General features: G+C 49.4%; 1 protein-coding gene across 1 annotated transcript; it reads left to right on the top strand.

Annotated features, from left to right (window-relative positions):
- Positions 1-1,574: 1,574 nt before the first annotated feature.
- LOC109782930 (F-box protein SKIP28) lies at positions 1,575-6,145 on the top strand. Its single transcript, XM_020341563.4, has 3 exons — positions 1,575-2,009; positions 4,562-4,878; positions 5,670-6,145. The coding sequence occupies exons 1-3, from the start codon at positions 1,620-1,622 to the stop codon at positions 5,959-5,961; spliced, it is 999 nt and encodes a 332-aa protein (XP_020197152.1). The 5' UTR covers positions 1,575-1,619; the 3' UTR covers positions 5,962-6,145.
- The last annotated feature ends 19,319 nt before the right edge of the window (positions 6,146-25,464 follow it).

Here is a 25,464-nt window from a genome sequence, read left to right as displayed (position 1 = left end):
GAACAGGCACAGCACTAGTGGACTCTATGGCGTCCATCGATCGTCAGTCCATTCGACCTCATGCAATATCATTGAGGGCATGTCATTGGGGTACCAGCTAGTGAAGGTTGCTACCGCGAAACCAAAGTTTCCACTCACACCTAGGAAGCCTACTACCTCACTTTGTAAGGAAATGGGTAAGAGGTCTTGCCTTCTTGGTCATGTTATAGGTTTGGTTGAAAAAAATTTGATGCGCATGAAGAAGGATGTAGTTATTGAGCTGGCATGATCCTGAACACCTTCAGAAGCAAACTGATGTTTAAAATTTCTGACAACCTATGTGAGCTTTGAAGGGTAGCATGTTAGACAAAGAATTTTTGGCTTCTTGACCATAAGCTAGAGATGACAATGAGAAAGCACATCGAAGAAGAAGATGAGATGAGAAGATTGGATGACTAATCACTAAACTTATTGACATATTCGTTATTTCTCTTTGATTTGCAAATATGTTGAATCAATCATGACTATAAATGAAAAATGCACGATTATTCAAGTTCCTAGTATTTCCCAATATGAACACCACAAAACATTCATGAGATGCGACACCACAAACGATGTGCGGGTCTTAGAAGTGTACATCTCGTTGGTGAATGTTCATGCTTCTTCCCTTAGGTCGGTTCCTTTTGCATGCTCAGGCCGGATCAACTTGAGCTACACAATAATAACAAAATCACAAATACATGGATCGTAACAAACCTTCTTCATGCTTGGTTTTTATTGCTTTGAACGCGGTGTTGAGTATATGAGAATACATACGATTATATAGTAACCTACCGAACCTATAGAGTCCTAAGCAATGATTAGTTTTGGTCTGAATCGGAAAAATTCGGGGACACTAGAAGAAGAAGATGAATATGACATGCGGGGTAGGGACGTCATTGAAAGTAGCTTATTGAACAGGCTCAGGGTCAGGATTGATCGGGATCGGCAAGCACATGGTGTCAATTTCAGGGATTATAAAGTCATGGTTTGATTCCGATGGACTGTACAAATTTAAGGTTTTTTTGGGCACATTTGCTATTGATAAGTTGCCTAGAAACAAATGAGTGAAAGTCTGGGAGAAGAAAGGGAGGTGAGGCGTAGCTCCATGGCCGAGCCGAGGGCGCCGCGATGAGCGACAAGGCGTGGTGTCGCCGACTCGGTTGAGCTCGAAGCGAACTGGATCCAGGGAAGACACAGCGGCGATGACACCAGTGGAGGGGAGTCTAAGACTTGGCGGTTTGGGGGTGCGGGGTGGGCTGTCGGTGCTGAGAAAAGGATGAAGGCGACGGTGGTGGAGGGGGGAAGGGGGCCTAGAGGAAAGTTCGGGTAGTAGCAACATGGCGTGGCGCTAGTCGCGGGCGAGAGCACCTGTCGCGAGTGACCGCAACACGCGGGTCGACCAGCATTAGATTGGATGGGTGGAAGGACTAGCTGAGGAAGAACTTGCAGCTTACATTTTTTTTTCAAGCAACTTAACTATAGTCGGCCTTTTTTTCAGACTTCACTCCGGTGGATGCAATTTACCCTACCAAACGGACAAATTCGGATGAACCAAACTCACATTTGATTTCCTCTTCCGCCGGTGTTTCCTCCTCGTCATGTCACGGCATCCAGTCAGTGAAGTCACCACACACCACACAATGCTTCCGACCACGGCGACCGCCTCAACGCCCCCGCCGCCACCGGCCGAGCCGCCTGGCGAGCCGCACGCCGCCCTCTTCCTCGCCCTGGGCTACATGCGGCTGCCCGAGCTGCTAGCCTGCTGGCGCGTATGCCGCCTCCTCGGCGAGGCCGTCGCGGGGGACCCCCTCCTGTGGCGTCGCCTCGCGGTAGAGCCGCCGCTCAGTGGCCGGGTGACCGACCAAGTCCTCCTCAAGTTGACTGCGAGGGCGGAGGGGACGCTGCGGTCTCTCCGCCTGTTCGGGTGCCTCCACGTTTCCGACGCCGGCCTGCTCCGCGTCGTCGAGCACAATCCCCGCGTCACCGAGGTATTGGGAGAATTCCGGCGCGTGGTTGTTTCCTCTAATTGAAGTGTGTGAGGTTGTGAATTGGTGAATGATTTGCATTCTTGCGCGTGGAGTCAGTGGCGCGCGCGCAGTGTTTGTTGTTATGCCTGGCGTGGTGGTTGCATAGGTTCAACAACTCGGCTCATGTTTCCATGACTAGAATGCAACCATTCTTTATTTATTCTAGAACTGGAATTGACCCGACTGCAGAATCCTCATCGAACCACATCACCTGCTGAATTACAGCTATTGGATCATGCTGTGGAACAATTTAAGCCACGAGATGTGAATGCTATGACAAATAAACCATTGCCAATCGATGTGTGCTTTTCTCCTGAGGTTGTACGGTCTGTTCACCGGAGGCTGGGGCCGGCAATGTTGGGTAGGCGCCGTGGTCAGTATGGGTAGGCACCAGGAGATTGAGAAACTAGAGAACTAGATTGGGTTGAGAAAGCATATGAGAAGAGAGACTTCTCTTACTGCTTGTCCTCAATGGTACAATGGGTATGCTTTTATAGCATATATGCCTAGGACTCAATTAACTAGTAGTACAAGTACTCTATCTAAACTGGGCAAGGACACGGATCGTATTTTCTATTTAACCTCTGTTTCCTACGCCCAGACACCTCAGCTGCTGCTTGCTGAATCGGAGTTGATCTCTGCTTGTGTAGAGTTGTGATCAGACTCATCAAGCTGCTCCTGATGCTGTCTTGCCTGCAGGTCGGCCACAATTTACCTGCTGTTCCTGGACTACTTGTATGACTCCTCATACTCTGTGAACTAGTTTGACTCAACAACATAGATAGATAAGCTCATATGAGCTTCGTGAACCAGAGAGACAGAGCCCATGCTGTGTATGTATCAACTATGAAGAAACACATACCACTTTTTGCAGGGAATAAATCTGCTACATTTTACTGGTACGAACTTGGACGTGATGTTGTCTAAGAAACTAGCCTTTTCTTTGCTGTATATGATTAATTTAGGCTGGTTGGGATGCCCGTACAAACCTTTTCACATGCACCATAGAAAAGATGGCAGTTCAGTTGATTAATTGCTGCTACTTGCGCTAGGCAAAACGTTGTACCTATCGACAATAAAAGAACACATAGCTAGGCACCCCCTGATATATATGCTATTAATGCTTTGGTAGTGTAGAACACGGCACTAATTAGTACTCAGTCACTTCAACTTCAGAACTATCATGGCCTAATGACGTGAAGAAATTCCAAATACCGGCAATGTCTAGCTAATGTGATTTTTTTCTTAATGCCGGCATTGACAAGAAGACTTCACGTGAATAAAACAGATCATCAGTCGGATTAGCGGATCGAGAGAGAACAGATTGGGGCGGCACTGGATGGTAGAGTTAGGATGCGGCGCTGGTACATAGTCATGTCCTTTTGCCATTTCTTAAATCACACAACTTCATTGTTGTGAAACAGCTGCGGATGCAGAATCACTGCAGGGTTCGGTATAGTGAGGTTACAGATCTGGTTGGATCTCTCTCCCTCGCTTTCCCTGGAGTGGAATTTCTAAATGCTTCATATTATTTTGCTTGCCTTTGCTCATGGTGATAGTGACTGGGGTTAGGGCGGCCTTAGGGGTAGAATCAATATTGGCATTAGTACGTATAGATGTATGGAGTGATTGGATGCTTGATAGATATCCTGGGATATGTATTTTCTTACACAGTACATTGCACTGGAATTTTTTATTATTCTTGGCTACAAATTTCGGTAGCACTTAGACCACTGCAATGTTTGCAAATTATATCTGATGCTACCTTCAATCTGGCTGCTTTGATATTAAATTGTTAACCTGCTTGGCTGTTTTGCCTTTTTTAAGGACAAATCCTCAGTTCAGAAACTTGTGGATTACGTAAGTGTAGCATTATCGATCCAGGGGTAAAATTAGCATGGTCAGTTTGCCAATTGCCGCATCTAACTTCCAAAATGGAGAGGGTTGGCCAGTCAGGCATACATGAAATTTATTTTTGTTTTTCAACTACATAATCCTGAAACTATCCATTACTGGTATACATTGCTTTCCTTTCCAAAGCAAACTGTAAGCACTCCCCAAATACCAAAAGTGCCTTCAGAAAAAGATTCTCCCTAGACATGCTGGGAAAGTTTTGAGTTACTAATGTGGAGCATTTTTATTTCGCAATCATGGTAATTGATCCCAACTTCATATGGAACACTAATGGGCTTGTTTAGTTGCCCATTTTGATTTTGTGCAGTGATTCTGGGTTTCTAGCAAAGTAAAAATGGCAAATTCTTTTCTGAATTGATTACTAATATGGAACCTTCATGCCATCTTAACCTCTGGTTATTGATCTTGATGAACTCCAGCATTTACAGTTCTTCTATATTTGCTTGATTGCTAATTTGTTATCAGAATCGTGGTTATATGCACGTGATAGAAACTCTATGATGATTATACTATTACCAAGGGTTTTAGCTCACTTCCTCCTGTGCAGTAGCTGCATGTACCTCTAAATGCATTTAATCTAACTTACTCTTAACTTGCAGATTTATGTTCCTGGATGTAAAGGCTTGACTGGTGATGGGGTGGTGAACATTGTTCAGCTTCTGCACGAACACAAGGGAAATATAAGTCGTCTCCGACTCGATGGCATTAGCAGGATGAGTAAGCATCATCTTGATATTATCATGTCTCTCATGTGCAAAGGAAACCCACAAGGGCAACAAGATGGAATCCCACTTTTCTACAACCATAGAGCCCGTGAAGCTCTGAACACCAATGATGAACGCCCTATTGATGTTGATGTTTGCTCAGTCTGTGCGAACATCAGGCTTGTGTTTGATTGTACGAGGGATGACTGTAGGTATGCAACCTCTGATCCTCTAAATTCCCACGAGATCTTCTCTTTGGAAATAGCCTTAGCAGTTTATTGGACTAATTGTCATTGCTTGATTCTTTATCCGTTCTGCTAGTTCAAGATTCATCTTTGATTTGTGATGGTTACAAGAGTCGGTGCTCATAGATTTTGCTCTCTCCTGCTCCTGTGGTTGTGGAACAGCTGACTTGGTCATGTCTTCTTTTATGAAAAGCCTTTTAAGTGATGGCCCCGAAGCTCATTTGCTTGCACTATGGTGTTATGACTGGCATATTAGGTGGGCTGTGGCCCAACTTATCTTATCGTTATTAGGGGCTTAGCCCAATTAATTTATCGGTATTAGGGTCGTTTGCTTAGGAGTCAAGTAAACCTCTCTATATAAGGAGAGGAGATGTATCAATCTAATCAAGCAAGAAGCAATCAGTATTTGCTCGGCTTCCCTTAGGGAGCCGGGAGACCTAACCCTAGCCGCCTCTTGCGCCGCCGCCACCTCTTCTCCACCACGCAAGGACGGCGCCCAGCCGCCGGCCGCCGCGCCCTCGACCTCGTCTTCCTCCATCTTTCCCCTACAATCTCCGCCCTAGAACCGGCAGAACCCTAGCTCCTAACAATGGGCCACATGAAATCAACTTAATTCTATTACCTGTTTTGTTGCTCTTGTCTTGAGAACAACTGATGCAAACATTTAGGCATCCTTGTATTTCTACAGGTCTAATGACTTTGACCTGAAGCAATTAAGGTCTGTACACCTCCATATTGACAATTTGGTTATATTTCAGGAAAGTGAGGGACAGCTTGTGGCGGTGTCGAGGCTGCTACTTCTGCTTTCCTAGATGCGAAAAATGTGGTGGCTGTATCAGTCCGGAGGATCTAGTCGAGGCTGATCTTGCTTGTTCAGATCTTATGTGCTTGGATTGTTGGCTTACGGTCCCTAAATGCAGCACATGCAATCGGCCTTACTGTGAGAGGCATGAAAATTTGATGGTGTCCTTGTCGATGGCTGGCCAGTTTTCATGCCAGCGTTGCAAGGAGCTCGATGCATCGCACGAGGATCAGGAAGATGACTATTAGAAGTGAGCTTTCCACCCCTCTTCTGTAACTGCAAATACTTGAGGTACTTACTAAGAATCCTGTTGTAACATTTGCTCTTGTATTTTACCCAACTCGGCGAACTTACAACACAAGCTGAACGTATCATGATGCTGAATTATATGCCGATGCCCATCAAATGAAGCGGCTGCATATTTCATGGACTCGTCCAAGTGGTTGTATCAGTTGACAGTCCAATGGTCACAACTGGACGCCTTAATTTTGCAGGCATTTTGAACATTCTTATAGTCGAATTATGACACCATATTATTCATCTTCACTGAGCATTTAGCCCATTGGAATATGAGTAAATAGCATAAAACCAATGCAGTTGTGGTCAGGGTTCAAAAGGACCGCCACTCTACAAATTTTCGTTGATAACTACCACTACATATTTCATCGAACAGCTCGTGTGCACAGTAAGAGGCATGGCGGCAAAGAAGGAGCTTGCCGGGGAGGAGGCGGAGGTCTTGGGGCATGGTTGGGGTGCAGGCGGAGCGAGAGGAAGCTGCAGGCGAGCTCGGGGTGCTCGTGCGTTAGCTGCCCACATGGCCAGTGGTGGCGGCGGTCGCCGGAGCTCGGCACGGTGGCGGGGAAGAACGGACGACGCCAATGCCTGCAGGATACCAACGCGAACCCACCGTGGGAGTCGACAAGGAGAACCGGAGCTTCTCGAAGAGGAAAGAGAACCGGAGCTTGTCGAAGAGGAGACCGCACGGAGGCGGAGAAGATGACGGCGAGGGCGACGATTAAGCGCGCCTTGGACCGATTCCTTTGGCGGGAGGGTCCTCGGGCGAGGCAGAGCGCTAGGACATGGCGGCTTGGCTCGGGGAAGCCGTTGGCCACGAGGACGAAGGACGCAGCCGTCGGCGTGCTCTCATGGTGACGCCTGTGAGCCGGGGGGTACGAGTTCACAGACAGACATCCTATGCATCCTTCTTCACCTCCACATCCTGTGCGTGTCGTCGACACCACGCATGGCGAGCTCCAAAGCGAGACAGGACGGGCTCGGCATCCTGGCCTTCGAGGTGGCAGCGGCCATGTCGCGATTGATCAGGAGTCGACGTGGTGGTCAGGAGTCTCTGCGCCTTCGTCCTGCGTGCCTCACGTCCACGGACCCTACAAACAACAAAGTACTACACATTTTGACGTGGAAGCACTCGTGCACAGCTACTTAAAGAAACCAGAGTGAATGAATTATAGTATCTTTTATTACCCTACGTGCGCATATATAGCACAACGTAGCCACAGGGATCGATGTTACTGTAAGCGCTTCCAGAGCTGCTTCAACAGTAAACATCGTCTTGAAACGTACTAGTACAAACTACAAGGTAATACAGACAAGTGTAAACACCTCGTCACGTATTACTCAACAACTACAAACAAAGGATTAATTTGCCCTCACTACAATCCTTCTGAACCGGTCGACTCCACGGCGTCGATGAAGCCAGCACCTCCTCCCCGGCCACGTTCTTGGACCGGCCGGTCGGACACCACGCCGCCGCTTCCGCTTGGCTTGGGACGCGCCCATCTTGGAAGCTACCACAGCTTCTTCTTCTTGCAGATCCGCTCGTGCGCCACGCCCTGCATGTCCTCTAGCGCCTTCGCCCAGACGGCGTGCGGCACGATCCCGCTCCTCCACACCCCCGGTCGCTGGTATGCTTCTTTGCACAGGACGTGGGCGACCTGGTTTCCCTCGCGGTATATGTGCTGCAGCTGGTATGTCGAGAAGTGCTTAAGCAGAGTTTTGATCTCCTGTTGCATGGACAGCGGTATACGCGTCTGCGTCTCCTTGCCGGTCAGGAGCTCCACCAGCACCTGGTCGTCGCCTTCCACCACCAGCCCGCCACGGAAGCAACTCATCGCCAGCAGCAGCCCGCGGATCAGTGCCCGCGCCTCCACTATCCCCACCGTGGAGTGCTCTGTCGGCACGGCGAACGCGACGAGGACGTGGCCGTTGCAGTCGCGGATGACGCCGCCGATGCTCGCCCGGCCGGACCCGTCGTGGTAGACGGATCCGTCGAAATTCAGCTTCAACCAGCCCATCGGAGGAGCCTCCCACCTCACCATGAGGCGGCTGGGATGGAAGGGAGGGGAGGAGGCCGACAACGAGGTGAAGCTGGGCGGAGGCGCAAACGGGATCCTGCTGCAGAGAGGAGCAAAGGAGGGAGCAAACGAGGCTGGGGCAGCGATGCAAGCCATGTTTTTCTTGCGTACCGCAAACGACGAAGAAGGCTTAATGCACGCCTGTCCTTTTATAGATGCCAGAATAGCCGGCTCGATTCCGGATTCGAGTCCGATGTACGGACGGATCCTAACGCTGCCGAGTTCAATTCGAGTCCGATTCCCGGGGCTGAGAAAATGAGCTTGAGGCACTGTACCGCTCCACCATACTGGGGCACCGACGCGACGCGAGGGACAAATTTGGGTTGCTTCGCCGGAGACCGGACATCAGCCAGTGGAAACAAGCTCAGACACCCCGGCCCACACAAAATCCCTCCTAAAACCCCTTTCAGACCCGTGCATTCATCCTATCATCTTTCTCTGCATCTGTTTTCTCTCTCGACTCTGCCGCTGCTCCACCACCACGACCGCCCCGCGACACCCTTGCCGGAACTCGACGACTTCGTTTCCTCCGGCGCTACACCTGGGCTCCAAGCCGCTTCTCCTCCGCCGCAGTTTCATACCTCTCCTCCATCCGCCGTACAGGTACCATCCGCCACTGAGGCACTCACCATACTCATCGACTGTTCGGTGAAATGCCCGTGCTAATTTTGTTGCCTCTTCTTCTTTAAAGCAATGTATTCCGATATGGAGTACATACACGAGCACTTTGTTGAGTCGTACGATGGCTCGTCCGACGAGGACTACACGGATGAGACGGCGACAGGGGCAGATCCAGAACAAAAATGTCCCGGTGTCCACGTGCACATCATATATACAAAGATGGACACCAAGCAATAATATATATAAAATAACACACCCAACAACACAAATTATATGGCAAGGATATTTCTTACCAAAATAAATAAACTGCTTCACTTCCACTTGAATATGGTGGAGCTGGAGTATCATCCGGTTCATGTGATGGGCTAGCTATATCATCTTGTGCCGAAGTCTTCATTTTTTTAAGAAACTTTTCCATTCTCTTGTGATTAATTATTATTGTGTTAGCAAAAATGTCCGAGTTACATTATTTGTGTTTGCATATGCAAGAATAGAAACAATAAACAAAGCGTATTGATTGAATTATACGATTACGGAGTTAAACTTACTTGACACTGTGCCCCTGGTTAGATACGAATCGCAGCGAATTGTTCCCAATTGTGAAAACTTTAGATTTTATGACCCTAGCCATATAATTAGAAAAATAGAAATTGAAAAAATTGAAATTTGTACACACAGTTGGGATTTCAGATTTGAGAGAGATCGGTAATTACCAAGTGCTGAGTTGAGAGTTGAGAGGTACCTCAAATTTCCAACAATCCATGAGCGGGTGAGGATAGAGGCGGACAGCTAGCGATGCTTGAACAATGGAGACTGGGCGGACCGGCGGCTGGCCGCGCGACGGAGAAGGGGAAGGGGCGAGCACGGGCGACGCTGCGAGGGTTGAGGCGCAGAAGCCGAGCGGACGAGCAACTCGATAGGCGCACGTACAGGTGAGATACAATCGTATTGGGGATTGATTAATCAAGATCGATAGCCTTTTTTTTAACACGCGCACGCACAAGGACCAGGGATCGATTAATCGATCGATCGGGAGTGGGCATTTACGTAGATGGGCTGCACTGCCTCGCTTGTGAGTTCTGTTTTGTGTATCGCTGGGCTGGCCGGTGTCCAGGTCCAAAAGTTACCGGTGTCCAGCCCAAAAATCTGGACATTCTACAAGGTAAACATGTATTTTACCCGGTGCCAGTGACACTGGATGGCATAACGTGGCTCCGCCCCTGGACCGCGATGATGCAAACGGTCCTTCCAGACGCGGAGCATGCATAAGAGTATGTTCTCAATTTGAAAGGATCGATGAAGGGTCATCGAGTGTTCAACCGCAATAGGGCACACGGCCATTTGACGCTGATGAACGATTACTTTGCCCCGGATGACCTATTCGCTGACAATTTTCGCCGCCGCTTTCAGATGAAAAAAATATCATATCTGACCCACTTGGCCAGAAAAAGTCTTGCTTTGCTAAAAAATAAGAAGCAACAAGAAAGGATGTCGAGAGGGCATTTGGAGTTTTGCAGTCACGTTTTGCTGTTGTTCGTGGACCTGCTAAACAGTGGAATCCGGAGACCTTGTGGGAGGTGATGACATGGTGTATGATCATTCACAATATGATCGTCGAGGATGAGGGTGAGGGTGCTGTCGTAGGTCTTGAGTCTGAGAACATGACTGATCCTACCAAACTTCCAAACCAAAATCCGATCACTTTTAATGCGTTTGTTCAAATGCATCAACAAATTCAACATCAAGCAACTCATGAGCAAATGAAGGAAGATATGATTGAGTATATGTGGGTGGTTAAAGCAAACAACATTGTTTGAGTATAATATTTAAATTAGAACTATTGTTGCATTTGAACATTTTTAGCTAAACTGAAACTAGATATGCGGCTATTTTGAGCGTGCGGAATTTAAAAAGGGCGGATGTATCCAAATAACATTAGATGGTCGGCTCCCGCAACAGTGTCCGCTGACTGGCCACCCCCTAGTCCGTGAATGGATATGGTGTCCATTTTACAGGTCAGTGTTGGACATGCCCTAAGAACAACTACAATCGAGACCTCTCAAATCTCCTCCATACAGCCGTGTGGACGGCCCTGTCATCAAATTGGCCCCAACTGGACCCCTCAAATCGGCTCTATACATTTGGGATGTCCGGCACCCTCAAAACCAACCCATATGTAAGGCGGATATTGAAGGAAATATGCCCTAGAGGCAATAATAAAGTTGTTATTTATATTTCCTTATATCATGATAAATTTTTATTATTCATGCTAGAATTGTATTAACCGGAAACTTAGTACATGTGTGAATACATAGACAAACAGAGTGTCCCTAGTATGCCTCTACTTGACTAGCTCGTTAATCAAAGATGGTTAAGTTTCCTAACCATAGACATGTGTTGTCATTTGATGAACGGGATCACATCATTAGAGAATGGTGTGATGGACAAGACCCATCCGTTAGCTTAGCATTATGATCGTTGAGTTTTTATTGCTATTGCTTTCTTCATAACTTATACATGTTCCTGTGATTATGAGATTATGCAACTCCCGAATACCAGAGGAACACTTAGTGTGCTATCAAACGTCACAACGTAACTGGGTGATTAGAAAGATGCTCTACAGGTGTCTCCGATGGTGTTTGTTGAGTTGGCATAGATCGAGATTAGGATTTGTCACTCCGATTGTCGGAGAGGTATCTCTGGGCCCTCTCGGTAATGCACGTCACCATAAGCCTGGCAAGCAGTGTGACTAATGAGTTAGTTACGGGATGATGTATTACAGAACGAGTAAAGAGACTTGCCGGTAACGAGATTGAACTAGGTATTGAGATATCGACCATCGAATCTCAGGCAAGTAACATACCGATGACAAAGGGAACAACGTATGTTGTTATGCGGTTTGACCGATAAAGATCTTCGTAGAATATGTAGGAACCAATATGAGCATCCAGGTTCCGCTATTGGTTATTGACTGGAGATGAATCTCGGTCATGTCTACATAGTTCTCGAACCCGTAGGGTCCGCACGCTTAACGTTCGATGACGATCGGTATTATGAGTTTATGTGTTTTGATGTACCGAAGGTTTTTCGGAGTCCCGGATGTGATCACAGACATGACGAGGATTCTCGAAATGGTTGAGACATAAAGATCAATATATTGGAAGGCTATGTTTGGACACCGGAATGGTTCCGGATGAGTTCAGGCATTTTCCGGAGTACCGGGAGGTTACCGAAACCCCCCGGGGAGTCAATGGGCCTTATTGGGCCTTAGTGGAAGAGAGGAGAAGGCGGCCAAGGTGGGGGCGCGCCCCCCAAGCCCAATCCGAATTGGGAGGGGGGCCGGCCTCCCTTTCCTTCTCTTCCTCTCCCTCTTCCTTCTTCTCCTACTCCAACTAGGGAAGGGGGGAAACCTACTCCTACTGGGAGTAGGACTCCCCCCCTTGGGCGCGCCATAGAGAGGGCCGGCCCTCCTCTCCTCCACTCCTTTATATACGGGGGAGGGGGGCACCCCATAGACACACAAGTTGACAGTTGTGTTAGCCGTGTGCGGTGCCCCCTCCACAGGTTTCCACCTCGGTCATATCGTTGTAGTGCTTAGGTGAAGCCCTGCGTCGGTAACTTCATCATCACCGTCATCACGCCGTCGTACTGACGAAACTCTCCCTCGACCTCAGCTGGATCTAGAGTTCGTGGGACGTCACCGAACTGAACGTGTGCAGATCGCGGAGGTGCCGTATCTTCGGTGCTAGGATCGGTCGGATCGTGAAGACGTACGACTACATCAACCGCGTTGTCATAACGCTTCCGCTTTCGGTCTACGAGGGTACGTAGACAACACTCTCCCCTCTCGTTGCTATGCATCTCCTAGATAGATCGTGCATGATTGTAGGAATTTTTTTGAAATTACTGCGTTCCCCAATAGTGGCATCTGAGCCAGGTCTATGCGTAGATGTTATATGCACGAGTAGAACACAAAGAGTTGTGGGCGATAATAGTCATACTGCTTACCAGCATGTCATACTTTGATTTGGCGGTATTGTTGGATGAAGCGGCTCAGACCGACATTACGCGTACGCTTACGCGAGACTGGTTCTACCGACGTGTTTCGCACACAGGTGGCTAGTGGGTGTCTGTTTCTCCAACTTTAGTTGAATCGAGTGTGGCTACGCTCGGTCCTTGTTGAAGGTTAAAACAACACACTTGACTAAAAATCGTTGTGGTTTTTGATGCGTTGGTAAGAACGGTTCTTGCTAAGCCCGTAGCAGCCACGTAAAACTTGCAACAACAAAATAGAGGACGTCTAACTTGTTTTTGCAGGGCATGTTGTGATGTTATATGGTCAAGACATGATGCTATATTTTATTGTATGAGATGATCATGTTTTGTAACAGAGTTATTGGCAACTGGCAGGAGCCATATGGTTGTCGCTTTATTGTATGAAATGCAATCGCCATGTAATTGCTTTACTTTATCACTAAGCGGTAGCGATAGTCGTAGAAGCAATAGTTGGCGAGACGACAACAATGCTACGATGGAGATCAAGGTGTCGCGCCGGTGACGATGGTGATCATGACGGTGCTTTGGAGATGGAGATCAAAGGCACAAGATGATGATGGCCATATCATATCACTTATATTGATTGCATGTGATGTTTTTCCTTTATGCATCTTTTGCTTAGTACGGCGGTAGCATTATAAGATGATCTCTCACTAAATTTCAAGGTACAAGTGTTCTCCCTGAGTATGCACTGTTGCGACAGTTCGTCGTGCCGAGACACCACATGATGATCGGGTGTGATAAGCTCTACGTTCACATACAACGGGTGCAATCTAGTTTTGCACACGCAGAATACTCAGGTTAAACTTGACGAGCCTAGCATATGCAGATATGGCCTCGGAACACTGAGTTGGCGCCCACCGTGGGGCCAGCGCACGGTGGATTTGAGTTCTTGAAGGGCAGCTTCGAAGGGCTCAAGGGATACGCTGTGGGCCGGATGACCAAGAGTCGTCGCGGCAAGCTCTACATCGACGATGCAAACTGGGGCCCCGACGCCGGCTCAATTGAGTACGGGTACCGGGTCCCCTTCGGCGGAATTCATGTCTTCATTGGCAAGATTGGTGAGCCGGGCCCTGAGCCGGATCTCTGCGCCGATCTCATCGAGACGGCTCAGCGCGCACGACCCGCCCGGGCCCTGCCTGCCTTGAAGCATGCTTTTGTGGGATGTGTCCATGGAGGGCTCTCTGATGGATCCGGATCCGGTGATGGGACGGCCGCCGGCTCTGACGGCGAATCGTCCACAGATGAGTCAAACTCGTTGTATCAAATTCAAGATGGCAGGCTTAGGGGTTGTTCCGATGGTGACAGTATTCTGGACCCTTTTGAGCCACCGAGCCGGGTTGGAATCTTCATGGCCGGTGCACAGCCTGTTCAAAACCCTGCCGCCGGGTCAGGAAACCCGATGCCCTCGCCGGCTCAGGTGCTGATGGATCTCACGGACAAGATGACGGCCCTGTTGACCGCCACGGTTGACCTGGCGGATCAAGCTCAGCATGATGCGGAGGTGGCGCAGTTAAAGTTAGATCTAGTGAAAGCCAAGGAGGATCTGGCGGCGGAAGGGATCAGGATGGCTGCGGAGAGGGCGGCTCTCGACGCCCAGACTCAGTTGATTCAGGCGCAGTCCTTCCGGCTCATGATGGATCAGAACGCGTCCAATGAGGTCATGAGAAGGAGGCATCAAAAGGCCCAATCTTGACTCCCTCCGGTCTACGATCCTCGAAACCTCTTCAACACGCCAGGTGCAGGGTCTAGTAACCCGCCGAGGATCATAGTGCCCGGGTCTGGGACCCCTGTTCAGCCACAAGTGATGGGGCCTCCCCGGGTGAACCCTGCCCCACCTCAGTATGTGCCAATACCACCGGGTCATTATGCTAACCCGCTGGAGAACATGGTCGCCGCAGCAGCACGGCTGGCGGCTCTCCCAATTAACGGCGACTCTCCAACGGCTATTGAAACTCGCCGGGTCAGAGAACTCCTTCAGACAGTGCTGGCGCAGCAAGAGGCGTACTCTTACAGCCGGGACAGGATACATTCAACCCCTCGTCCGGGCCGGAGCCCGAGTTATAGCAGACACATGGTCTCAGCGACCGGCTCAAGTAATGTCCGACGCCATGATTTGCCCCCTGGCCATGGCCCGGCTCATAACGAAGCCTTTCACGCAACAGACCAAGACAGAGCGCGGCAGGAGGCGGAGCAGGTGCCTCAGTTGACGGCTTACCAGACTCCCCCGGCTTATCCGACGACTTCCGTCGACGTGGGTATCCCTACGAGGACTGGAGGTGTCCCTTGTTTAGTGCCAGCTCTCCGCAATGAACGTCTACCCAAGGACTTCAAAGGCCCTAGGAAGGTGCCTAATTACACGGCTGATTTACAACCCGGAGCCTGGATCGAGAGTTACGAGATGGCCATGGAATTGCTGGAGGTCAGTGAAGCGGCGATGGCCAAGTACTTCACCATGATGTTAGACGGGACTGCCCACACTTGGTTGAAAGGGCTACCACCGAATTCCATCGGGTCTTGGGCTGAGCTGAAAGCCCGGTTCATCCAAAACTTCAAAGATACCTGTAGGCAGTCTATGTCAATTGTGGATTTGACTAACTGTAAACAGCAGGAGGGTGAGTCTACGACACATTGGGTTCGCCGGGTCAAGGAGATAATACATTCATCTGATAAGATGGATGCCGGCTCTGCAGTCTTAATGTTGGAACAGAATTGTCGTTTCCTGCCCTTGAAGATGAAACTCGGGCGGCTTAAGCGCGACTGCAATGATATGGGTACGCTGATGGCGGCTCTCGTCAAGTATGCCGATTCTGATAGTACCAAGGACCCCGCTTCAGATGATGAAAGCACAGGGAAGGGAAAGAAGAACGACAATGGCAAGGGTCCTCAGCATAACCCGGGGAACCAAGGAGGTGGCAAGCGTAAGGCCGACGGCAGCCTAGAGTTCGTGGCCAACGCCAGCTCACAGGGGAATAACCAGCGACGCAAGGGGAGGCCACCTCCCCGAGCCGGCGGGTCAGGCCCGACGCTGGAGCAGCTGTTGAATGAGCCTTGTCCAAGGCATGGCTCTAGGGAGAAGCTAGCTACTCATCTATGGAAGGATTGCGCAATCATGAAAGCCTTTAAGAATTCCAATGCCTTTAATGGCAACCATGGCCCGGGCGGCGGCTCAGGCGCTGGCGGTTTTCATGGCCCGGGCGGCGGCTCAAATTCTAATCCTCAGAACGGTCGAGGGGGCTTTAATCAGCAGTCTGGCCAGGGTCATCAACAGCAGCAGGGGGGTTATCAGACCAATCCAAAGCAGCTTAACGGTGGACAGTATCACGTATTTACCACCAGTCTGTGTAAGCGAGATTAGAAGCTTCATAAGAGGGCTGTGAATGTTGTTGAGCCGGCGGTTCCACGCTATTTAAGATGGTCTGAGCAGCCTATTGTGTGGAGTAGGGAGGATCACCCTCCCCAGGTCGATAATCCGGGTCATTTGGCCCTGGTGGTGGCTCCGCAGGTGGGAGGATATAAGTTCACTAAGGTGCTCATGGATGGAGGCAGCAGCATCAACATCCTCTATTATGAGACCTTCCGTCGTATGGGGTTGATTGATAAGAACCTCAGCCAGTCCAATACTATTTTCCATGGTGTGGTGCCTGGTAAGTCGGCTTATCCAGTTGGTAAGATCGAGTTGGAAGTGGCCTTTGGAGACGAGTACAACTACAGGGTGGAAAAATTAACCTTTGAGGTGGTCAAGATAAGAAGTCCGTATCACGCCATATTTGGGCGGCCGGCTTACGCCAAGTTCATGGCACGGCCGTGTTACGTGTATTTGCAGCTCAAGATGCCGGGTCACAATGGGACCATTACGGTTCATGGCAGCCGGAAGGTGGCCTTGGAGTGTGAGGAAGGTGATGCGGCTTATGCAGAATCTGTTTGTGCAACAGAGGAGTTGAAGTTTTACAAGGACAATGTTGACCCAACAGATATGACCTCTCTGAAAAAGCCAACTACGGAGCATGAGCCGGCAATGAAATTTAAGTCGGCTGATGAGACTAAACTTGTTGATTTCGTTCCAGGTGATTCATCTCAGCAGTTTAGCATCAGTGCCAATCTGGATCCAAAATAGGAAAGCGCGCTCATCGAGTTCATCCGTGAGAATAGGGACATTTTTGCATGGAAACCTTCTGACATGCCAGGTGTACCTAGAGAACTCGCTGAGCACACTCTCAATGTTGATCCGAAATTTAAGCCGGTCAGGCAATTACTTCGACGGTTTAATGAAGAGAGGCGGAAAGCCATTGGTGAAGAGGTGGCCCAGCTCTTGGCGGCCGGGTTTATTGTTGAAGTCTTTCACCCAGAGTGGTTACCTAACCCGGTGCTCGTGCTCAAGAAGAATGGCACCTGGCGGATGTGTGTGGACTACACAGACTTAGACAAGGCATGTCCGGCTGATCCTTTTGCTCTTCCCCGTATTGATCAAATCATTGATGCTACGGCGGGTTGCGAGCGCTTAAGTTTCTTGGATGCTTATTCTGGATACCATCAGATTAAAATGGCAGTTAAGGACCAGGAGAAGACAGCGTTCATCACTCTCTTTGGAGCCTTCTGCTATGTGTCTATGCCTTTTGGACTCAAGAGTGCACAGGCGACTTATCAGCATTGCGTGCAGAACTGTCTTCATAACCAGATTGGGCGCAATGTTCATGCCTATGTGGATGATATTGTGGTTAAGTCCAGGGAGAAGGAAACCTTGATAGATGACCTAAGGGAAACCTTTGATAATCTCCGGGTCTACAAGATGATGCTTAACCCGACCAAGTGTGTTTTTGGTGTTCCTGCAGGCAAGCTCTTGGGTTTTCTGGTTTCTAACAGAGGCATTGAAGCTAACCCGGAGAAAATCAAAGCAATCACCTCTCTGGCTAAGCCGGTGTGCATAAACGACGTCCAGCGCCCGGCGGGTCGTATTGCTGCTTTAAGCCGGTTTATAAGCCGTTTGGGTGAGAAGGCCATGCCATTGTACCAGTTGATGAAGAAAACTGATGACTTTGTCTGGAATGATGCTGCTAATACTGCTTTTGAGGATTTGAAGAGACAGCTGGCGGAGCCCCCAGTCCTTGCTGCTCCGGTTGACAAGGAGCCTTTATTACTGTATGTAGCTGCTAACACACGGGCCGTCAGTGTGGCGGTGGTGGTGGAGCGCAAGGAAGAGGGTAAGGAGCATCCGGTTCAGCGGCCGGTTTATTACGTCAGTGAAGTGCTCATCGAGTCCAAACAGCGGTATCCACATTGGCAGAAGCTTGTTTATGGTGTGTTCATGGCAAGCCGGAAGCTTAAGCATTATTTCCAGGGTCACCCTATCACTGTGGTTAGTTCTGCTCCCCTTGGAGATATCATTTAGAACAGAGAAGCCACAGGGAGAGTGGCTAAGTGGGCTATAGAGCTCGGGCCTCATGGTCTAAAATACGTACCACGCACTGCTGTAAAATCTCAAGCTTTGGTGGATTTCATCAATGATTGGACAGAGCTACAAGTGCCCGAAGAAAAGCCGGATAACACATATTGGACTATTCACTTCGATGGGTCCAGGCAATTGGAGGGCTCGGGGGCTGGAGTTGTATTGGCTTCCCCTAAAGGTGACAAGTTCCATTATGTGCTACGGTTGATGTTTCCTTGTACTAACAATGCGGCTGAGTATGAGGCCTTGCTCCATGGTCTTCGGGTGGCTAAGGAGATGAGCTTGAGCCAGGTAAGGTGCTTCGGCGACTCAGACTTGGTGGCTCAACAAGTATCAGGCAAGTGGGATTCCAAGGACCCTCTCATGGCGGCTTATCGCTGTGAAGTTGATGCCATTACCGGACACTTTCAGGGTTACCAGGTAGAGCACATCGATCGTAGGAAGAACGAGGCGGCTGATGCTTTAAGCCGGCTGGGCTCTCAGCGAAAACTGGTGCCGCCTAATACTTTCCTGGACGTCTTGCATAACCCTTCTGTTAAGTTGCCTACAGAGGAAGACTTGGCTGTCCCTGACCCAGAGGCACAATTGGTGGCGGCTCTCCACATCATCCCGGACTAGACAGTGCCCTATCTGGCTTACATGACCCGGGGAGATTTGCCTGAGGATGAAACTTTGGGCAGACAAATAACCCGGCGGTCTAAGTCAATGGTTGTTATCAATGGTGAGCTGCATCGCCGTAGTGTCACGGGAGCGTTCCAACGTTGTGTCTCCCCTGAGGAAGGTCAAGAAATCCTGCGTGAGATTCACGAAGGGGATTGTGGCCATCATGCCGGCTCAAAATCCCTTGTGGCCAAGGCTTTTTGTCATGGTTTTTATTGGCTGACGGCTCATGCTGATGCGGAGGACTTGGTCAGTAAATGTGATGGTTGCCAGAGGTTCTCGCGACGGGCTCATGTGCCGTCTCAGGAGCTGAGGATGATACCAATCACTTGGCCATTTGCGGTCTGGGGGCTTGATATGGTTGGGCCTTTTAAAAGGTCCAAGGACAAGAAGACCCACCTCTTGGTGGCAGTTGACAAGTTCACAAAGTGGGTTGAGGAAGAGCCCATTAGCAAGTGTGACGCAGCCACTGCGATTCAGTTCATGAAAAAGGTGATATTTCGCTTTGGCTTTCCACACAGCATTATAACTGACAACGGCACCAATCTATCTAAGGGTGCTATGGAGGAGTTTTGTCAACGAGAGCATATTCGACTTGATGTTTCATCAGTGGCTCACCCTCAATCCAATGGTCAAGCTGAGAGGGCTAATCAGGAGATTCTAAAAGGCATCAAGCCCCGGCTCTTGGTCCCTTTGCAACGGACGCCGGGTTGTTGGGTGGAGGAGTTACCCTCCGTGTTATGGAGCATCAATACTACTCCTAACAGGTCTACGGGTTACACGCCTTTCTTCATGGTTTATGGAGCGAAAGCAGTCCTCCCCAGTGACATCCGTCATGACTTGCCTCGAGTGACGGCTTATGTTGAGGCGGATAATGAACATGCGCGCCAAGATGCTCTTGACTTGTTGGACGAACAACGTGATGTGGCAGCAGCTCGCTCAGCGATTTACCAACAAGACCTGCACCGTTATCACAGTCACCGGGTTAAGTCCCGGGTCTTCCAGGAAGGTGATCTGGTGCTCCGGCTCATCCAAGATCAAACAGATGCGCACAAGTTATCCCCGCCTTGGGAAGGGCCCTTTGTGGTCAGCAAGAACTTGCACAATGGGTCATACTACCTTATTGACGTTCGCGAGCATAAAGATTCACGTAAGTCGGAGGAAGAGACCCGTCGGCCGTGGAACATAGCTCAGCTTCGGCCTTATTACACTTGAGCCACCGGCTCTCATAATGTACATATTTCTATAAGCCATGTATATATTATGATAAGCAATAAAGCAGGACCTCTGTCCTTTTTTCTCCTCCAAAGGTAAATGTGTTGTTTCCATTACAAGGTCACATGGTAACTTAGGGGTGGATCCGGCTTATGATCATATTCGAATCTAGCCGTACGCAATATAATCACTTGGGGGCTTCCTGTTCAAACATAGGTCGTATTCGAACCAAAGAGAACATAGCTGTCGATACCCATTTGATTGGCAAAGTGCCGAGCTCATTGGGGAGTTTTCTTTGATCATATTTGAATCATAGCTCAACCCCCTTTGGGAACCGACGTGGATCGTATTCGAATCAGCGTCGTTAAACAACTCTTAAGGTCATTTGGGGGCTTTCTGTTCAAACATGGGTCGTATTCGAACCAAAGAGAACATAGCTGTCGGTACCCTCTTGATCGGCATCGCCAAACCCACTGGGGGCTATATGATCGCATTCGAATCTTAGCTTAACCCCTTTGGGATGGGTCTCTGGTCGTATTCGAACCGGAAGCCCCTGAGTTTTGATTTTCTGACTTACAACAAGTTCTTCTGGTTGTATCAACAGTGTACACGGCGGTTCTTATTCCGCCGGCTTAACTTTGATTCACAGTGCTAGTCGCACACAATTAGCATTATCAAGACTGGTAAACCGGAGTTGAGGTACCAACCTTATTATCCGGGTTATATAAACCAGAAGTGTACTTGAAGGCCTGTAAGTGTGTTATTACGGTTATATCAAGGACATAGTTGAGGACCAGTCTTTCGTGACTTAGATTCATATTCCGGGTTATATGTATGAGACTATGATTCTCAGTGCGGTAAGCCGCCTAGAGACTTGTGATTTGTTTTTCTATGCAGGATAGTTAAAGACAGCTATTTGAGCTTAAGGAAAATGAATGATCAATTATGACCCGGAAGAATATAAGGAAGCAACTCCAATGGAGTTAAGGATTCAACACATGCACGATGGCACGACAAAGTTAAAATGTTGGTCCTACTCTATTACAAGACTCTCAGAGTCCAAAAGGGTGAAGCATTGTTTAACAAGCCGCGTAAAGAGTCAAGATGCTTGCCGGGTCGACGCTTCCGGTTCAACCCTCTCCGCTCCTCTGGCTGTTCCCAAGACCTGGAAGGTTGACGATTTCTAGTCAATGCCGCTCAAAGCTTCAAATTGAGCTTCCTCGTCAATTAACCCGGCCGGGTCAATTTCCGGGGCAAAGGTGTGCTTACGAGTCGGCGGGACCAAGCTGATGGCTTCATAACGCGGCGTGGGGATCCTCTGATTCTCTGCATCATAGCCCGGCTGGTACTTGGTCAGATTGGTGTTATTCCCAATCAGGGTGGCCACCGGGCGCACGATCTTTACACAGGCAGCAAAGTCCTTTTGGTCGAAGGGGGTGCCGTCTTCCTTCAAACTGGGGTAACCAAGTGCAATGTCAGCCGGGTCTAGCTCTGGAAGGAAAGCCTTGGCCCGGCTCAGAGCAGCTATGGCTCCGGCTCTTGCAGAGGCCCGTCGCAGCTCTTGACACGCTGAGGAAGAATGGCAAGCCGGCGAAGTACTTCCGCCAGGTGAGTCGGAACGTCATTGGATAGGGCCACCACGGCCAAAGCGCGCTGTGACCCGGTGTAGAGTTGCTCCACCAGGGTGTACACGGCCTTCAGCTTGGTCAGCACGTTCTGATTGAGGTTGGCGCTTCTGGGACCTGTTTAACAAAGTAAGATAAGCCGTTCTCAATGATGGGAGTTATGAGACATAAAGACTGTAAACTTGTTCAAAGCCTGCAGAAGGACTTACCGAAGATTGCGGCGACCATTTGTGACACATGGCGTTTTAAGCCGGAGAGTTCGGCGGTTCTCTCCGTCAGAGCCTTCTCCGCCTGTTCGGCCCGGCTTACAAGAGCAGCCTTTTCTTCGGCCCAAGTTTTCCTCTCAGCTTCAAACTTCTTCTTCAGCTTCTCTTGAGCAGCAATGCTGGATTCAAATTTGGCGTTGGCCTTCCGGGTCTCAGTTTCCTGAGTCTTCAGGCGGTTCTTCAGCTCAGAGATATCAGCTTCAAATTTTTGCAAGCAGCCTGCACAATTTCTGGGTTATAGTATGAACAATTATTATGCGATTTAAAGTCCCAAGCACTTTCCAAGCAAAGACACTTGGCACTTGGGGGCTAATGCATGTCGAAAGTTTCTATCTACAAATTACCGGTTCATGGAAGTAAGCCGGAAATTAAGTCTACAACATATTCTATCATAAGTCGTAGACTTGGGGGCTAGTATAGTAAAGATGATTATGCAGTAAGCAATAGAGTGGTACCTCAGACTTCTGCTGTATCTGCTTCACCATGTCAATCTCCAAGTCCCGGCTGCTGTGCACTTGATTGACATAGCCTGAGATGATCTCTCCAATGCTCAGGTTGGCGTAGTTGGTGATGTCCAGCTTGGCCCGGTGGCGCTCTAGCAACTCTTCCTTCGCAGAGCACTTAGCCAGCGCAGTGGGTCTCCCCGGCTCGACAAACTCCTTCCAGGTGATTACCACGTCCGGGTCATCGGCCGGCTGAGCCGAGCTGGAGATATCCAGGTTGGTGGAAGTCTCCATGGCTGGCTCATCAGTTGGAGTGGGGGCTTCAGGAGCAGAGGCAGCTGGCGGCTCTTGAGCTGAAACCTCCGGCTCAAGCAAGACCGGCTCTTCGACCGGCTTATTCTTCTTTGCTCTTTTACTGAGCTTTGCTTGAGCACTGAAAGGACACAAGGTTAGTACAAAAGTATGAGTAAAGATAAGCACAACAAGAGATGATCATCATTACCCGGGTACGGTCTTGAAAGCCGGCAGGTTCGATTGCATAGAGTCGCCAGAGGAGGGTGAAGTTTCCTGATAATTCGAATCAGAAGAATTGAGCGGTTGACGTATAACACCCGCCAAAGGATGAAAAGGATATAAGTTGGAGATAACCTTGGTCCGGCGCTTCCTTGACGCCTCAGGTAAACCGGAGGAGAGGTCAGCATCCTTGTTGGTCCGGGTGTGCCGCCGGCTCTCATGAATCTGTCGCTTCAAAAGAAATTGAGGATCTTGATAAGCTAAAGGATGTGAAAATCTTACTTTCCGGGTTACTCTTCGGACTTTCAGCCTTGGCAAGGGCTCCGAGTCGGAGGAAAGTGTCATTACCTCTTCAGTCACCGGGTTACTTGCTCCGGTGTCATCCTGCTGATGATCAGTATCAATAAGGTGGACAGGAATAAACAAGAAATACAACAAGAGCTTACAGGTTCAGGGGTTACCTCTGACTCGGAGCTGTCACTTAGTTGAAGCAGCTCTGAGGCAGTAGGCCTGCTTCCCTTCTTGCGGGGAGCGGCTCTCCTAGCGGCTTTCTTAGCCTTCCTGGCCTTCTTGTCCGTCTCATGGTCATACTTGACCTTCCAGAATTTATCATCAGCCTGAAAAATACAATGAAGATTTCTTAAGGTTCAGATGAAAACTATCTAAAGGAGAAAATATGATGTTCAGATCAGCAGCTTACCGCTGGGGCCGGGTTGGTCTTGCAGAAGGGGCTTAAGCCGGTCCTCCCGTAGTCTGCCAAGCTCTCATTCAAGAGGGCCTTGGTCATATCTTCAACAACGTCTTCAAGAAGATCGTTGCGGCTATGTCGCAGAGGGTCATCTTTCCGGCCCGTGTAATCACACATTAAGCCGGGGTGGCGGCTCAAGGGGATCACCCGCCAGGAGATCCAAACCCGGACCAGATCAATGCCGTTGAGGCCGTTGCCCAGGAGAGCCTTGATCTTGTTGATGGTGGGGATCAGAGGTTGACGCTCCGCCTGAGATAGTTTGTCGGGAAGAGGGTGGTTTGATTCCAGACGCACGGCACGAAAGCCGGGCAGAGGGCTCTCGTCAGCCGGAGACGTGTCCTGGCAATAAAACCACGTCTTCTTCCAGTCCTTTGGATGGCTGGGCGGCTCAGCGTAAGGAAAGAGGCAGTCTCTCCGGCGTTGAATGGAGATTCCACCAAGTTCCAGGCTCGGTCCGTTGGCGCACTCATTCTGGCGGTTCAAATAGAATAGCTCTCTAAAGAGCAGAAGGCTGGGTTCTTCTCCAAGGTAGACTTCGCAGAACACTTGGAAGTTGCATATATTTGACACAGAGTTGGGTCCTATGTCTTGTGGCCGCAGATCAAAGAAACTCAGCACGTCTCTAAAGAATTTTGAGCCGGGCGGTGCGAAGCCCCGGCTCATGTGATCAGCAAAAATCACTACCTCACCCTCCCTTGGTTGCGGTCTCTCCTCTGACGGGTCAGGGGCACGGTAAGACATGACATCCTTCTTGGGCAGGTAACCCGTCTTTACGAATTCAGCTAAGGTGTCGTTGTTGACGTTGGATCTCATCCAGTTGCACGTAATGGGTGCTTTGGGAGCTTTGGGAGGCATTGTGAAAGATGAAGCCTATGACAAAAGGAAAATGTCCGGTTCAATTATAAGCCGGCAGATGTTTACAGTTTAAATACTCAGATGGCGGCTTATGAGAGGGGCGTAATGACATATGGTTAAGTGCATCGGGTTATCTAAGCTGCTGCAAGTATCGTGAGTAACTCAAATTGTCTACGGCTTTATCATACATGAGCCGAAAAATTTACGGCGCATGGCTTCTTTTGAGCCGGAAACATAAGCCGCCATAGCTCAGCAGAGGCAATTTTTGACTAAGTCTGGTGAAAACAAGTTTCACAGATCGCAGTAAATATTTTGGATCAAACGGTTGGCTAAAGAGAAAAATTTTCTAGACCTAGAACTGACGAAGAAGAAGTCCATGGATTCAAAATGGGATCTTCTTTCAAACAAAGGGGATCTACTAGTGTTAAAATGGATGAGCAACAACTACCGTAGGAGTTCTGTGCTAATCTTGGATCGAAACATGGCCATAGTGGCAGAACTACAGGGAACCCGCGAAGAACTTACGAAGAACAGCGAAGAACGGCGAAGAACAGTGGAACCCTAATGTGGATCTACGGTATAGAGGTGCAGGGACTTACAGGTGCGGAGTTACGGTGGAGATCCGTCGCGTTTCTCTGGTCACGTCAGGGTGATGCAGCGGCCTGAGTTGGTGAAGATGAAGAAACCCGCGGTGGCGGCGGCGACGGAGCTCGGGCGGCAGCACAGTGGCGAGAGGAAGAAGAAGATGGAGGCGACGAGTGGCACGAGGCTCATGGGCCGGGCTACTTATAAGGGGAAGCTCATAAGTGGGCGCGAGAAACGAGGAGGCCACGGCGTGGTTATCTCTCCATAAAAACGCCTCGATTTTCGGGACGGCAATTAAGGATAAGATCCGTTGCGGATATGGTGGAGTAAAAAATGGACTTAATGG

Source organism: Aegilops tauschii, chromosome 2 (assembly GCF_002575655.3).
Source record: "Aegilops tauschii subsp. strangulata cultivar AL8/78 chromosome 2, Aet v6.0, whole genome shotgun sequence".
Lineage (NCBI taxonomy): Eukaryota > Viridiplantae > Streptophyta > Magnoliopsida > Poales > Poaceae > Aegilops > Aegilops tauschii.
The sequence above is the reverse complement of the archived record's forward strand: the minus strand, read 5'-3'. Positions and strand labels throughout refer to the sequence as shown.

What these genes read in the sequence shown, in the direction of transcription:
- LOC109782930 (XM_020341563.4), top strand. Translation starts at nt 1,620, where the DNA reads ATGTCACGGCATCCAGTCAGTGAAGTCACCACACACCACACAATGCTT. An exon ending in ACAATCCCCGCGTCACCGAG is followed by an intron (nt 2,010 to 4,561) that starts GTATTGGGAGAA and finishes CTTAACTTGCAG; the next exon opens with ATTTATGTTCCTGGATGTAA. An exon ending in TGTACGAGGGATGACTGTAG is followed by an intron (nt 4,879 to 5,669) that starts GTATGCAACCTC and finishes GTTATATTTCAG; the next exon opens with GAAAGTGAGGGACAGCTTGT.